Source organism: Lagenorhynchus albirostris, chromosome 15, assembly GCF_949774975.1.
Source record: "Lagenorhynchus albirostris chromosome 15, mLagAlb1.1, whole genome shotgun sequence".
In the NCBI taxonomy this organism is placed as follows: Eukaryota; Metazoa; Chordata; class Mammalia; order Artiodactyla; family Delphinidae; genus Lagenorhynchus; species Lagenorhynchus albirostris.
The window spans coordinates 20,862,091-20,878,459 of NC_083109.1; the positions used below are offsets into that span (position 1 = coordinate 20,862,091).

Sequence of the window (16,369 nt, forward strand, 5' to 3'; positions counted from 1 at the left end):
GGTTGCCTGCTAGCCTCTATTTCCCTAACTTCTCTCTACCTTTTCCTCTCTCATTCTTACTTTTAGAGTTTGCTTTCTATGTCACTGAGAAAATAATAGCAGTCAGGGAAGATAGTTCCACATGCTCCCACCACATCTTCCTACCTGTTTGCATCTCTGCCCACATACTGGGCCTTCCATTACTATGGATGAGCTGTCTGTGAGCCTATCTAATGCCAGTCCTTCCATTTGGGCAGTAGTTGCCAATCCCCCTACTACTAACCTATGTCTCTCCAGCAATTCCCTCCTCTTTCCTGGATCATCAATTTCCCTGCTTTACTGGTTCATTCCTATCAGCATACAAACATGCTGTAATATTTTTCATCCTGCAAACAACACTCATGACCCTACATCCCTCTAGAGCTTCCTCCCCATTTCACTCTCACTTTTATAGCATAAAGCCTCAAACAACTTGTCTATACTTGCCATCTCCAGTCTTCCTCCCATTCTGTCTTGAATCCTGTCCAATCAGGCTGATTCCTACACTGGCCAACCAAAACCTCTTGTCAAGATCATTGTGAGGGACTTCCCTGGCAGTCCAGTGCTTAAGACTTTGCCTTCCAATGCAGGGGTTGCAGGTTTGATCCCTGGTCGGGGAGCTCGGAACCCACATGCCTCACGGCCAAAAAAACCAAAACATAAAAAACAGAAGCAGTATTATAACCAGTTCAATAACGACTTTAAAAATGGTCCACATTGAAAAAAATCTTAAAAAAAAAAGATCGTCATGAGCTCCATGGTGTTAAATCTAATAGCCAAATTTTAGGCCTCATTTTCTTTGTGTAAATGAGAAGAGATATATACAACTGTAAAGTGCTTCATAAATGTGAGACATTACCATTATCATGTATCAATATACTTTTTTTAAATAAATTTATTTTATTTTTGGCTGCGTTGGGTCTTCGTTGCTGCACGTGGGCTTTCTCTAGTTGCGGTGAGTAGGGGCTACTCTTCGTTGTGGTGCGCGGGCTTCTCATTGCAGTGGCTTCTCTTGTTGCAGAGCGTGGGCTCTAGGCACGTGGGCTTCAGTAGTTGTGGCACATGGGCTCCGTAGTTGTGGCTCGTGGGCTCTAGAGCACAGGCTCAGTAGTTGTGGCACACGGGCTTAGTTGCTCCGTGGCATGTGGGATCTTCCCAGACCAGGGTTCGAACCTGTGTCCCCTGCATTGGCAGGCGGATTCTTAACCACTGCGCCACCAGGGAAGTCCTCAATATACTTTTTTAAATGGATGAATGTCCGCTGCTACGAAGATACTTCCGTTCTTCCCCTCTCTCCCCATACCCAGCCTGTTTATGAAATTTTTCAAGCCCAGGTGTGGAGATTTCTATGTGTCCCTGCTCTGGAAGCCAGCATCCAGAAGGGTCCAAGACAGCATCCTTTTTCATCCTCTTCCAAGACACCAACAAACTTCTGTATGTGATGCAAACAATGACCACTGTCTGGGGCTGTGCAATCATAGAGTTTGTCAATCTCTCCTTTGCCTAAGGTCAGAAGTGAGAATAACCACGGTCTCACCTGCTGAATTGTTGTAATAATGTGAAGTAGTATGTAGTATTTTACTTCCCCACTATAAACTGTATGAGGAGAAGGACTGGGGTGGTTTGGGGAGAAGAGGATAGGACAGGTCAGTGCACTCCAAGAAGAGAACAGAAGAGAAGGGCAGCCCTGTTACGTATAAATGTGTCATCAGACAACCATTTGAAAGTGTGGGGGGAAATGTTATATGAGCTATTATAGGGCTCCATGTTAATTTCAAAAGAAGCATTTGACAGAGTGAAGCTCATTTCCAACCACCCTTCTTTTCTTGACTTCACCAGGTTTCACCTTCTTGCAGTCTAGAAAGATACCTCTCCGTATCTGAGCCCTCAGAGCTCCCTCTGATTCAGGGGCCAACTGGGAGAGCCCTCTGTGGTGGGATCAGGGACCTGGAACCCTCCCCTGCCCTTTATCCCAGGCACTACCGTTTTGTGAATTCAAATCATTAGGGTTCAAGCGAGCTCATAGCAATGAACACAGCCACACTAAACAGGTGTTATTAAAAGGAATTTAATAATCTTAATTAAAAACTCTTAACAGCGAATTCTGTCACAGGCCTTGGCAGCTGGAAGCAACTCCAGGGGCGCGCCCCTCTGGGATGTGGTCGAGCCACAGTCTCGAACATGGGGCTCACCACTGCCGCATGGCGTGGTGCTACCTGGAAGTTACTTCAATACAATATCAAAGATCCACAAGGATTTTTTTTAAAAAAAGTTTTAAATATATTAGACTCTCTTGATTGCCATTTTTACACAAAGCTGCTGATACAGTATACAGAGTTTTAACTTTTTTTTTTCACATAAAATACATTTTTCTTAAATGTTCTCTGTACATCAGTGGCTTCTGGTCTGGTGAATTATTGCGGAGGGCTGTGGGTCTACAGACTTTTCCTGGGTGCACAGAGCCAGGCCCCGCACTGTGGCACTTGCAATGCCCATGGGAAGCAGGCCCTCCGGCCAACTGGCCAACAAGAGACTGTCAAGGAAAGCTTCTAGCAGAGGCGGTCACTTCTGCGGAGTCACCCACTGACCACATGACTCTTTGCTCTTATGTGCCCTGGGGGAGGGGAGGCTGTCCCCAAGCCACAATAGCAAGAGTTAAATACAGTCCTTCTGGGCATCCCGTAAGGAGCGCCCTTCTGGAAAGTGTCCCAGTATTCTGCTCTGGGAAAGCAAGTGGAAGGGAGAACTCAAGATCAAAAGATATCTGACACCAACAACCAAAATGGTCTCATGTTACTACAAGGCCAGCAAACTGGTGGGTAAGATAGGGGACACAGCTTTGTTAACTTTTCTAAGCCTATTGAAATTGACCAAACAGTACAGAGCAGTTTCACCAATGCTGCATATTTGATGGAGAACTACATCCTGAAGTCTTCAGAAGACCTGGGCTTAGGGTGCACTCAACTTCCTGGAGCTACTCTCAGGCCAGAAACTCACTCTCTGGTGATAGCCACCAATTTTCAGTTGTTTGGGGCATAAGGTGGGAGCAAGGGCGAGAGCTCAGAGGGAGCCATGTTGCACAGGCTTTAGAAGTAGCCTTCTTTCATCTGCCAGGAACTGCCACCAGACCTGGGTCTAAGCGGGAGCTGGGCATCTGGTCGACCTTGCCAGCTTTCTCCCTGCTCCTTGATCCACACCTGCCAGGAATAGAGGCAGACTCATGAGGAAAGTTTTCGATATTAAAGGAGAAGCTCCTTTTCCTCCCAATATCCGTTGGTGGGGCAGGACTAGGTAATAAATGAGCAAAAATGAGGAAGAGACAATGAGCTTAAGAACCTGAGATGCCTTTGGCAACAAGTTCCAGACTCCTTGTTCTTCTAGACACTGACTTCAAACTGGTATTATACAGTGGCTGAAAGATGCTGGCCTAAAGGCAGTTATCCTTGAAAGTCCCAGGTGGACTTGGGATGGTATCTGCCTGGAACCCAAGATCCGGCATCTCCATTTAGTGGCAAATGTTATCCAGGGGTGGTGATGTCAGCAGCTTCCCAGCTAAAGAAATTCATACGCTAGGGATTCTAGGGGCAGAAAAGCAAAAGGTTGCTGGACTAGGATGCAGCCTTTCTGTCTCAGGTGAACTGAATGGGGCTGTTGATGCTCATGACCATGAGGATGGTCATGACCATCATCAAAGGATGAGACCTCACTCTCTCATTCCTCCTTTATCCCTGGAACCTAATACAGTGCCTGGTGAGTCACAGCTACTCAATAAACTACATGAGTGAATAAATGAATGACCTTGGCCCCAGCTTGTCCCTCGACACCTAGGAGACCCACAGGGAAAGTTCCCCCAGGTACTTGAAGGGAATGGTTTATCCCCGACTGAAAACACGCGCTAAAGCCCAAGAGTCTGCAGTTGGCTCCTGTCAGGGGATCAGCTGGGATTCCCAGCCTTCTGGGTGGGAGAGGAACGGCCCAGGAGGCAGGAAGCAAAGGAGGAAGGAGGCAACAGCCAGAAGGGCTCAGAGCGGGCAATAAATACCTTCAGTCTCTGGCCCCTGAGCAAACAGATCTGAAAACGTACACAGCTCTCTCCTCGGAGCGTGTGTCTTCCCTCAGCACCTCCCAGCTTGCAGCTCAAGTGGGCTCAAGAGGAATTTCAGTGTCAGTCTGATCTGAACACTATTTTAAAGCCTAAAAGGCATGTGTGTTTTGAATCATCCCTGCCCTGCTCCAGCCATAGGATGAGATGATGGAGAGTCAGCCCCAGACCCCAGGGATGTGGCAGGTGTCACGCACACCTGTCTGAAGTCGCCTGACCTGCCTTTCCACCCTGGACTGGATCCGTCCTGGAGCTGGGGTGGGAGTGACCTGGTGCTGTGACTCTCCCTGCATCCAGGAGCACTGTTCTCTGACCCAGCTGCCCTGCTCCTGGTAAAGCATCAGCGAGGCCCTTGGGATCCAGCTATCTCTGCCTCTGGGCTATGGGAGCCATGGCGACCACAGTGGAGGACTGGGACAAACAGCAGACCTCATTACTAGGACTGTGGCACAAGGGGGCTTCTCCAGCCCCAGCCTCTGGCCCAGATGTCCCTCGGTGAGAATTTCTCATAAGCTCAGAAAGAAAAGGGTTAAAGGAAACCCAGATTTGCCCCCCAAATTCCAGAATCTGGACCTCAGGGGCCCCTTCAGAGCTCTAAAGAGGTAGTTTTAGACAAGTAAAGGGGGCACAGAGCAGGAAACAAACCTGCAGTTCGTTAGTTATACCAGGAGGTTTGGGCTGATTCCATGGATAGCGCCCAACTCATGGGCAACAATTTCAAAGGGGCTCACGAGAGAATGCAGTGGAGAGGTGGCAGGCAGCCTGTCTCTCATAGGCTTCCCTCCGCAGCATCAGAAAGATTGGGGCTATGAAATAGTAGAGCTGGGGCAAGACCCAACTACAGCCCCACCACCGCTCTCCTGAATGCAGTGCAGGGTGTTGGACCATGTGCACCTTAGATTTTCAGCCTTGGGCTGTCACCACTCTGGCAGGAGCAGGATGGGAGCTCCTGGGCCAGACAGGAACTCACAAGGGCCAACTGGCAAACCCGTCTCACCAAGCATTCCAGAAAATGCAAAGCTGGCCTGGGAGTGCTGAGCATTCACTCTGGGAGAGGTAGGGGCCCCGGCAGCCCCCCACTGCTCACTCTGATGGCTTCGTCTGAGGAGGGCCGGCTGAGACAGGCTGGACTGAAATCAGCCGAATATTCACAAAGGTTGGCCAGGGCGCTGGGCTCTGTCATGGTTACCAGAGATGTCTGCAGAAATTAACAACATGAATTCGCCTCTCTCCCTGGAAAAGCCCTTCCAACTGAAGTTTCTTGCTTAGCTTCATTTGTCCAACACCAGTCAGTAAAACCTAGTGATCGTGATACTGTTCAGGAAAGAAAACTAATTCAGTGGACCCCCTTCCCAACCTGAAGCTTTGTAGCCTAAAAGAATTCTTTCAGCAAATGCACTTTTGGAAACACTACCTTTGTTCTCTCTCCCCTCCATCTTTTGATGCTTCCACCCAAGAGCAAAATATGATTTGGATTATTCCAGGATTGGAATAGCCAGGTTTTCCACCTTGGCCCCTGGGCACTCACACAGGTGGCACTTGGCACAAGCAAGGCTGTGGGGAGCAGGCCTACGCCCGTGTCATCCACCCGACGTGGGCGCATAGCTCCGTCTGGATGCAGAGAGGACCTCCTGTTCCTGCCGGATGTGGATGATGATAGCAAACCCTGGTAGGGCTCTGGGCAGGCTGACAGGTATCAGCTTAGCAGGCCTCCTCCCCTGCTAAAGCCATGTTGGCAGTGGCAACAAAACTCTGAGTCTTAACTTCAGTCCTGTTGGGAAGAGCCCACAAATTCTCAGTCCCACCTGCTTCCCATGAGCCCAGCTGTGTCATCCCTACACATGTTGATTGTGTGTGTGTGTGTGTGTGTATTGATACGTCACATGTGAGTACTGGTCCAGAGAAGCCTTTACCAACAACAGAACCGGAATCCCAGCCCACGCTCCCGAAATCTGACAGCAGGATGAGTCAGGAAGCCACTATGGGCCTTGTGTTTGATGGCAGACAGTGCGGCAAGAAGCAGAACCGTGGGAAGTGGTGATGCTATGGGCAGCTGGCTGAGAGGTGAGGTTAGCGTTCCTCTGGAAAGCAGAGCCCAGCTCTCCCCAGCTGCCCTCGGAAGCCTCCCCAGCCAGGGCTCCTGGGCTGGCCTGGATTCCAGGGACCCTCTCCCCAGAGCATCCCTCCCCTCCATCCCTCAGGGACTAGGAGATGCGGCAGCAGCCGTGGACCTTCTCCTCCATTTCCTCCATGGGGGCCTTGAACTTCAAGAGTGGGGGGTCTCCACTGGTGACCGTGTAATACACCGAGGTCCCATTGCTGCTGTACGGGGAAGTTCTGCCTCCGATCAAAGGGGCCTTGCCTTCGCTGCCGCCCTCACCCGTCCTGCCCATGCCGCTACCCAGATGGGTGCTCAGGAAGGGGTGGCTGAGCAGCTTGGCAGCAGCCCGCTGCCGCTTCAGCTCCAGAAGCGTCTGGGGGCTCTGTTCCTTGTAGCCACTCCAGGGCGGGGTGGCATCGGCCATGCCAGGGTTGCCATAGGCCATGTTGTAGTCCGGCACCTCATGCACTTTCCAGACATCCCCGTTGGACAGCGCATACTGGTAGGTGCTGACCGGAGCCCGGAGGCCGTTCTCAACAGGCACGTCCATTTCACTTCGTGGGATCTTGGTAGGAAACTCGGAGAGCAGCACGGGCTTCTCCAGCCTGGGGTTCTTGAGGGTGAGAAGGACAACGTTACCAGCTGGCTGGAAGATATGAACCCATACCCCACTTGTGCCTCTGCTGAAAGCATGATTGTTTGGGCCTGTCCTCATCCGTTTTCCCTACCTGGGTAACAAGACTTCTATTTTCCTTTGGGGAACTCACCAATCTATGGGTTTTGATAGAGTTGACCCACTCTCACCTTTGCTCCCAGCAAAAGACCACGACCCCAGGCCTGGCCAATCAATAAACTCCCTACAGGAATTGGTTCAGGGGTGGGTTCCTGACTGAAATTGGTTCAGTGAAACTCAACCCTGGGACTTGTGCTAGAAAAGTTGGGAAAGAGCAGATCTATTTCTGTAGGAACTACGCTGGTAAGAATGATGTACTGGGGAGATACCATTTCAAAGGGTCTACTTGGCTGTGAAGCCAGCACTAAGGAAGACTGAAAGAGACAGAGACTGAGAGAGAGAGAGACTGCATCCTGATGATATGTTTTGAGCCCCTGGATCCACTTGGCCCCAGACTTTCCAGTTACATAAGCCAATGCATCTCTTTTTTGTGTAAGTCGATTTTAGTTGGGTCACTTGTAATCCTTCCTCTTAGCCCCTGGTATATCTCCACTACAAATGGAAGACGCTCTTACCCAGAGATCTTTTATACCTGGAAATCCCTGGGTAATAAGAGCTTTAAAAGTAGCTGCAGCCTATGGGCTTCCCTGGTGGCGCAGTGGTTGGGAGTCCACCTGCCGATGCAGGGGACACAGGTTCGTGCCCCGCTCCGGGAGGATCCCGCGTGCCGCGGAGTGGCTGGGCCCATGGGCCGTGGCCGCCGGGCCTGCGCGTCTGGGGCCGCAGCGGTGGGAGGCCCGCGTACCACAAAAAAAATTTAAAAAGTAGCTGCAGCCTAGAAACTATGACTAAAAGGTAGATTCATCTGACAGTGACGAAAATATAAAGCATAGCAAAGTCAAAAGACACATGAAAAACTAGAAATATATTTACAACCTATAAGAGAAAAGGGACTAATTTCCAAATGTATAAAGAGCTCCTAAAAGTCCATTTGAAAAAGCCCAACTACCCAACGGAAAAAACAGGCAAAGGACATTAATATTCAGATCACAGCAAAATGTAGATCTATATAGCATATAAATGTAGGAAAAATTTTCAATCTCACAAATAGTTAATGACATAAAAATTTAAACAACAAAATATCATTTTTACCCATCACATTGACAAATTCTTAAATAATATTTATTTATTTATCATTTATTTACTTTTGGCTGCGTCGGGTCTTTGTTGTGGTACGCGGGCTCAGTAGTTGTGGCGCACGGGCTTAGTTGCCCGGATCCTGACCAGGGATCGAACCTCTGTCCCGTGCATTAGAAGGTGGATTCTTAACCACTGGACCATCATGGAAGTCCCAACACATTTTTTTTTTGGTTGGCAGGGAAGTGTACTGAGTGGCTTGTGGAATCTCAGTTCCCTGACCAGGGATCAAACCTGGGCCTTCAGCAGTGAAAGCACAGAGTCCTAACCACTGGACTGCCAGAGAATTCCTGACAAATATTTTTAAAGTTTGTTATTATTCAGTGCTTGCAGGGGTGTGGGAAGTAGACAGGAGTGTCAACTGCCACAACTTCTTTGGAGGGCAATGTCACACCATCCACAAAAAAAAAAATTTTTTTTAAGAAAAATATATACTTTGCACAAGCATGCCCATTTCCAGGACTTTGTTTCACAGATAGATTCCCTCAGGGGAGCATGAAAACCGTCATTAGGCAGGTGGGAAATTATGGCAAGTACTTGTATTAGACTGTTCTGGAGCTGGTAGGAAAAAATGAAGGAAGTCTCTATGTGCTGACTTGTGATTCCAAGAATCTGATTTCTTGGAAAGATCTCCAAGAAATATATAATTAGATTAAAATATGGTAAGGAGAGGAATGCTTCCCATAGCAAGTTTCCATTTATGTGTGTGTTTCTTCTGTTTCTTCAGTGGCTTCTTCTGAACTATGCAGGCAAACTGATGACAAATGGGATGGGAGGATGCAGATTCTTGATGGTCTAAATCAGTGCTTCTCAATCTTTCATGTGCATATGAGTCACCTGGGGATCTTGTTAAAATGTATATTCTGATTCACTAGGTCTGGGTTGGGACGCAAATTTCAGCATTTCTAACACGTTCCTGCGAATAATTTGAGCAGCAGGGATGGAAGACACTCGTTCTCAGCCTTGAGTGCATATTGGAATCATCTGGGAGATTTTAAACACATGCAATGCCGAACTGAAAAGCAACATGCTGTGTGATTCAATCAACATACTGTATGATTTTGGAAAAGGCAAAACTTTGGAGACGGTAAAAAGATCAGTGATTGCCTGGGGTTGGGAAGGGATGAATAGGGAGCATCAGGGATTTTTAGGGCAATGAAAATATTCTGTATGACACTTTAATGATGGACACATGACATTATATATTTGTTAAAATCCATAGAACATACAACCAGAAAAGTGAACCCTAATGGAAACTATGGACTTTAGTTAATATAATGTATCAATACTGGCTCATCAATGATAACGTGTATACTACACTAAAGCAAGAGGTTAATAATAGTGGAAACAGGGGGGCATGATAACGAGGGTGTATTGGAACTGTCCGTACTTCCCACTTCTTTTTCTTTTTTTTTTTTTTTGGCTGTATCGCAGCGTGTGGGATCTTAGTTACCCGACCGGGGATCAAACCCATACCCCTGCAGTGGAAGTGTGGAGTCTTAACCATTGGACCACCAGGGAATTCCCCCCACTTATTTATCTGAAAACCTAAAACTAGTCAAAAAGTAAATAAATACATAAAGTCTATTCATTAAATAGATAAATAGGGACTTCCCTGGTGGCGCAGTGGTTAAGAATCCGCCTGCCAATGCAGGTGACAAGCGTTCAATCTCTGGTCCAGGAGGATCCCACATGCCACAGAGCAACTAAGCCTGTGCACCACGACTACTGAGCCTGCGCTCTAGAGCCTGCGAGCCACAACTACTGAGCCCTCGTGCCACAACTACTGAAGCCCACGTGCCCGTGCTCCACAACAAGTGAAGCCACCGCAATGAGAAGCCCGCGCACTGCAGCCAAGAGTAGCCCCGGCTCGCCGCAACTAGAGGAAGCCCGTGAGCAACAATGAAGACCCAATGCAGCCAAAGATTAATTAATTAATTAATACAATGCCTGAGCCCCAAGCCTGGAGATTCTGATTTAATCAGTTGGGACTGCAGCCTGGACATCAGGTTTTTTCAAAACAAAAGCAAAACACCACCCCAAGGTGATTTTCTTTTACAGTTAAGATTGTGAACCACTGGTTGAAGAGACGGGGTTGTCTTATTACTGCTGTGCCTGCTATCAGTGAATCAGCTCTGCCAAAACCATGTACCCAAGCCAGCCCTGGGGGTTAACAGCACAGAGCCTTGACAGAAACCTGACTTGGGAGTCAGGCTGAGCAAATACTCCCTTAGATCAGTGGTTCTCAAATTCATGCATGCATCATAATCCTTTGCAGGGCTGGTTAAAACAGAGAGTGCTGGGCCTCAGCCCCAGGGATTCTGATTTGGTACATCTGGGGTGGGGCCTGAGAATCTGCATTTCTAACAAGTTCCCAGGTGACACTGACACTGCTGGTCCAGGGACCACACTTTGAGAATCCCTACCTTATAGACTATTATGTCCTTGACAGCACCTAAGGCCTTGAAAGGTAGTAGGAACAAAAAAGGAAGGAGCTTTGAGCTTTGCAGCTGTATCCTGTGACCTCCTTGTTCCCTCTGGGGCTGGGACAGGGACCCTGGACCCTGACGGTTTCCCTGGGACAGGACTTCTGAGCACCTGAGAGAGGACTGCCTGCTTCTGGCTGTGCCATCTCTGTACCCTGTCTTCTCCTCCCTGGTCTGAAACCCCAGCCCCTGAGGCCAAGTGGCCCATCTGATTGCTTTCACTCAACTCCAGATAAACTGAAGCCTTGATGAGGAATCTCCAGAAATTAACAATAACAACAAACTCAGACCTAACTCAGGCTGGTCTCCAGCATCCCTATCCCCCCACCCTTTCCCTACAGGGCTAATGGTTTATGAAACTCTACATCAATGAGCACTTCTGAGAGAATCCTGGGGCCTGTGAGATCTGAATAGACACACGGAAAGGAGCAGGCGTGGAGAGGGAAACCCCTGAGGGTTTCTTGAAGAATCTCAGTCTCTCCTATGAATCAATAAGGAAAAGATAAACAGCCCAATAAAAAAGGGCTAAAGAACAGATGAAGCACAAAGAGATAACCAGTTGGCCAATAAGCACAAGAAAAGGTTCAACATCATCCACCATCAGGGAAAAACAAACTAAAAATTTGAGCTACACAGCAACCCCACCAGGACGGCTCACACGCAGAGAACTAACTATCCCAACAGCTGGCAAGAAAGGCGCCTTCACTGCTGAAGGGAGAGCAGACAGGTACAACTGCTCTGGAAAACTGCCTGGCGGGATCTCTGAAAGGTACATATCGCCTACCCCGTGACTCATACCGCATTCCTTGGTAAATACCCTCCAGAAAACAGCGCTTGTGTCCATCAAAAGACACACACAAGGATGTCCGGAGCAGCTTTATTCAAAATAGCCCAGGCTGGAAACAACCCAAATGTCCACCAACGGACGAATGGACACATAAATTGTAGACTATGTAAATAATAGAATTTACAGAGCAATGAAAAAGAATGAACTGCTGCTGAATGCCACCACGTGGAGGAATCTCGGAGACACAAAGAAACCAAACACAGGGCTTCCCTGGTGGCGCAGTGGTTGAGAGTCCGCCTGCCGATGCAAGGGACGCGGGTTCGTGCCCCGGTCCGGGAAGATCCCACATGCCGCGGAGCGGCTGCGCCCGTGAGCCATGGCCGCTGAGCCTGCGCGTCCGGAGCCTGTGCTCCGCAACGGGAGAGGCCACAACAGGGAGAGGCCCGCGTACCATCCCCCCCAAAAAAGAAACCAAACACAAAGAACCATAGACTGCCTGGGTCCATTCATATGCAGATGCAGGTGCAAAACTAATCTTTAGTGCTCCAAGTTAAATAGTGGCTACCTTTGGGGTGGGAGAAGTCCTTGGAAAAGAGAACATGGGAGCCTTCTGGGATGACAAAAATGCTCTATACTTTCATCGGAAGGTATGTGTTTGTAAGTGTATTGAAAAATTCATTTAAGCTTTGTGTACTTAACACAAGTTACACATGAATCACAAAGAAAAAATAATTAAAGCATAGCTGGGAGGCATTTGAAATGTGATTCGATTTTGATCTACAACTCTTTTCTCTACCAACCTCCAAGTTTAGGGAAGAAGGAAGACAAAAGCTCCACGTGTGCCGGCTCCATCCCAGCCAGTGCTTTGATGGGGATTCTCTTGCCTTCTCTCCAGCTGGCAAGACAAGCCCTCATGTGACCTCCCTGTTCACGCAGGAAAGCAGGGCCCCACTGAGACATTTTGCATCCCTCCAAAGCAACACTTGCTAGAAATGTTTTCAACTGCTCATCGTGTAATGGAAGAACCACAAAGGCAGACCCCTACTGGTATGGTCAGCCTCTTCCTTCTTGTCCCCAGCAATTCTGCTCTGGTCCCAAACCTGCTCACTCCTCTCAGCAAGGCTGCAGCCATGCATGGACCTGCGTGTATCGGTACTGAGTCGAACAGTGTCCCCCCAAAACTCATACCCACCCCACATCTCTGAGTGTAGCCTTATTTGGAAGTAGGGTCTTTGCAGGTGTAATCAGTTAAATTAAGATGAGGTCACATTGGATGAGACCTAGAGGGGTGGGATAGGGAGGGTGGGAGGGAGACGCAAGAGGGAGGGGATATGGGCATATATGTATATGTATAGCGGATTCACTTTGTTATACAGCAGAAACTAACACAACATTGTAAAGCAATTATACTCCAATAAAGATGTTAGGAAAAAGAAAAAAAGATGAGGTCATACTGGATGAGGGTGGGCCCTAATCCAATGACTGGTATCTTTCTAAGAGAAAACAGAGATACACACACATATACAAGGAAGGCCATGTCAAGACAGAGGCAGTGACTGGAGGCCTGCTAGCAAAAAGCCAAGGAAGGCCTGAGCCGTCAAAAGCTAGGAGAGAGGCATGGAACAGATTTCCCTTCTGAGACCCCAGAAGGAGCCAACCCTGTTGACACCTTGATTTTTAGACCTCTGGCCTCCAGAACTGGGAGAGAATACATTTCTGTTGCTTCAACCCACCAAGTTTGCAGTCTTTCGTTACAGCAGCTCTCAGAAACTAATACAGCATCCTCTTAGGAAAGTGGTTGAATGCCCAGACCATTGGCTCCTCCTGGAGCCGGCTTCTTAGATGTCCTGCCAGCCCCTTACTATTTTTCAAAAATTTTCTTCCAACCTGATGTCTCAACACAATTCTCAACATCTTGTTCTATTTCCCCCGAAGAAGTTGTAGTGCCCTCTCTCCCAGGGTGGCTGCCCTACTAAATCTCTCTTCTGGGCAGCTCAGAACTAAATCTCTCTTCTGCTGGAGCCCAAGCAGGCACATGGTGATCACTCACTCCCTGGCAATTATGAGTCCCTACTGTGTGCAAGTCTCCCAGCTCTGACAGGAACACACCCTACGCTTGCCCCATTAACCACGGTAGCTGCCCACATCAGACAGGATCCAGCTAGTTTAAGGGCACTGGCCAGCTGACCTCCCTCTGAAGGCTCTGAGATGAAGAGGCAACACCAGGCTGGGGCCCTGTCCCCCTCCCACTGCAGTGACCAAGACGGGGGCCAGGCAGGAGGCAGGCACTCACCGGGTCCTTATTCTCTTGGTCTGTCCTGGTCTCCCTGATGTCCCCATTGTAGGTGGAGGTCCGCTGATCGTCGGCTGCGCTCCTCTGCTGCCATAGTATGGCCTCTCCCTCATATTCCTTCCTGTACAGGTTGGTTCTGTCCGACAGGCTGGCTCGACGCACCACCTTCCTAAGGGGAGTGGGGGTGGGGGGATGCTGAGAGGCTGCATCCAGGCGCCATGGGTGGGGGCATCCTCGGGCGCCCCGGCTGCCCTGCCCCTGACTCACCCGCGGCTGCCCGCACTGGACGTCCTCCGGCTCAAGGATGACTTGTGCCTCAACTGCGACTTCATGATCACGTCGTGCTTGTGTTTTAGCTCCAACAGCAGTACCTTGAACTCTTCCTCTTCACACAGGTCTGAAGGGGCAAAGGAGCCCATGGTGGGGGATAGTGCAGGGGGCTGTGGCCCCTGAGGGCCCTCCAGACCAGAGGAGCTGCCACGCCAACCCACTGAAAACTCCCAGCATCTTTTGGGACATGGGAGGAGGGGAGAAAACAGGGCCAGCCTTATTTCCTGGGCTACGACTCAATCCTTAGAGGAGTGTAAGAAGAGGAAACCCACGTCCCGTGTACAGTCCCAATTCCCAGTTATGACCGAAGGATTCAGACACCTTTGATAGCTTCCAAGAGGAGTCATTAATTCCCCACAAAAAGTATCAAGAGAAACAAGCAGGTACCCCACATAGCCCAAGCAAGAACTTATGAAAAGATGCTGAAATCATACATCCCTACCCACTCAATCCACCTCATCCTTTCATTCAGCCGTCTACCTATTCGCTGAACCAGTCATCCATCCATAGACTCATCCTCTACCCACCCATCCTTTTATTCATTCATACATACATTCATCCACTTATCCATCCATCCATCCATCCATCTACCACCCATTAATATATTCATTCATCCAACTATCCATCCACACACCAACCCACCGTCTATCCAACCATATATTTAACCATTTATCCTCTATTCATCAAAAACTCGATGAATGCTTATGTATGTACCAAGTGTTGTCCTGAACTTACCTATTGGCATCTCATCCATGGACGTCCTAGCACTGAGACTGGCCCCATGGGACACTAATAGCTCTGCCATCTGCATCTGAAACACAGGAAGAAGCCAAGGTTCCCCCTTGCCCAGGGCTCAGAAAGCCTAGGAGGTGGAGAGAGTGTTCAAAGCTTCTTAGGATGTGATCCAAAGAATGGTGGGGCAAAGCTGACTCCCAGGGAAGGCTCTGCCCCCTAAAGCCAGGAATCCCGGCAAATGCAATTGGCTTGACACCTCCTCCAGCATGTCTGGGCCATACCAAGGGACAGAAGAAGGAGTCAGCTATAACTCCAGAGCTGTCAGGTGTTTAAAGAGGAATGGTGAAAGCCACCGAGATTTCTATCTGGGAGACAAATGGAGAAACTATTCAAGGCAGAAATGTGGGGAATTTTCCAGCAAATTGGATTGTCGTCTTGTTAGGACACAACTCGTCAATCATTTCTGCAAACTCCCTAGGTCTTTTCATATCCCACATACTAGCCGTAGCCAACACCCTAAGTGGGTCTTGTGTTCTTTTGAACCAACTTCCAGCCCAAAGGACAGCAGGTTGACCCTGTGATGGCCTCCTTCACAGCCCTGTGGGTGACAACTACCTGTCCCCAGAAGGCAGCCGCGTGCAGGGGTTCCCAGCCATCCCAGTCCTTCACATCCACGCGCACCCCGTGGTCCAGGAGGAGCTCGGCTGCCCGCAGGTATCCATTGGCTCCAGCTATGTGCAGCTGAAGGAGAGGAAAGACGTGAGCATTCCACATGGGGCTGGTCCCTCATTTGGAGGCAGGAGAGCCCGTTCCCTGACCCAAGTCCCAGATCATACTTGGGGCCAGCAGAATGGAATAGAATGCGGTGGAAATACCAGCCATGTTACAGAGCATTAGTAAGTCTGCAACGTGGAACTAGAAGGTAAGGCAGACAGGCGAGCCTTTCTCCCGTCTTCAAGCCCTATAGTTAAGGCGACAGCATTCACTGAGTCCCTACTCTGCATCGAGCCCTGTAGAAGGGGTCTCACAGGTCCAATAGGGTGGTTTTAAAGTATGTCTACAAATTCTTTGACACATCTCTCTTTAAAAGATGAAGCTTAGGGAATTCCCTGTGGTCCAGCGGTTAGGACTCCACGCTTTCACTGCCAAGGGCCTGGGTTCAATCCCTGGTCGGGGAACTAAGATCCCACAAGCCACGCAGTGCAGCCAAAAATAAAATTTTAAAAATTAAAAGAAAAAAAAAGGTGAAGCTTAATGCCTCCCTCCTTGAATGTGGGCCAGAACAAGTGACTCACTTCAAACAAATAGGATGTGGTGAAGTGGTGGTGTGTGATTTCTGAGATTATAAAAGTCATTGCTGCTTCCACCTTAGACTCTCTTGCATCAGTCACTCTAGAGGGAGGCAGCCATCATGTTGTGAGGACCCTTAAGCAGCCCTAAGGAGACAGCCTAAGAGATGAGAAACTGAGGTCTCCTGCCGACAGCCAGTGTTAACTTGCAGCCATGTGAGTGTGCCATGTTGGAAGTGAGTCCTCCAGCCCCGGTCAAGCCTTCAGATGACTGCATCCCTGGCTGACATCTTGACTGTAACCTCATGAGAGACTCCATGCCAGGGCCACCCAGCTAAGCTGCTCCCAATTCCCTGAC

At 49.0% G+C, this 16,369-nt stretch overlaps 1 protein-coding gene across 1 annotated transcript in view; it reads right to left on the bottom strand.

Annotated features, from left to right (window-relative positions):
• Nucleotides 1–2,070: 2,070 nt before the first annotated feature.
• PPP1R16B (protein phosphatase 1 regulatory subunit 16B) overlaps nt 2,071–16,369 on the bottom strand; it is a 103,623-nt gene continuing 89,324 nt past the window's right edge. The window contains exons 7-11 of the mRNA XM_060125078.1: nt 15,338–15,463; nt 14,723–14,798; nt 13,925–14,054; nt 13,658–13,826; nt 2,071–6,834 (exon numbers count right to left, since the gene is read on the bottom strand). Of these exons, the coding sequence (XP_059981061.1) occupies nt 6,325–6,834; nt 13,658–13,826; nt 13,925–14,054; nt 14,723–14,798; nt 15,338–15,463 (1,011 nt within the window). The 3' untranslated portion in view covers nt 2,071–6,324. The remainder of the gene's footprint in view (nt 6,835–13,657; nt 13,827–13,924; nt 14,055–14,722; nt 14,799–15,337; nt 15,464–16,369) is intronic.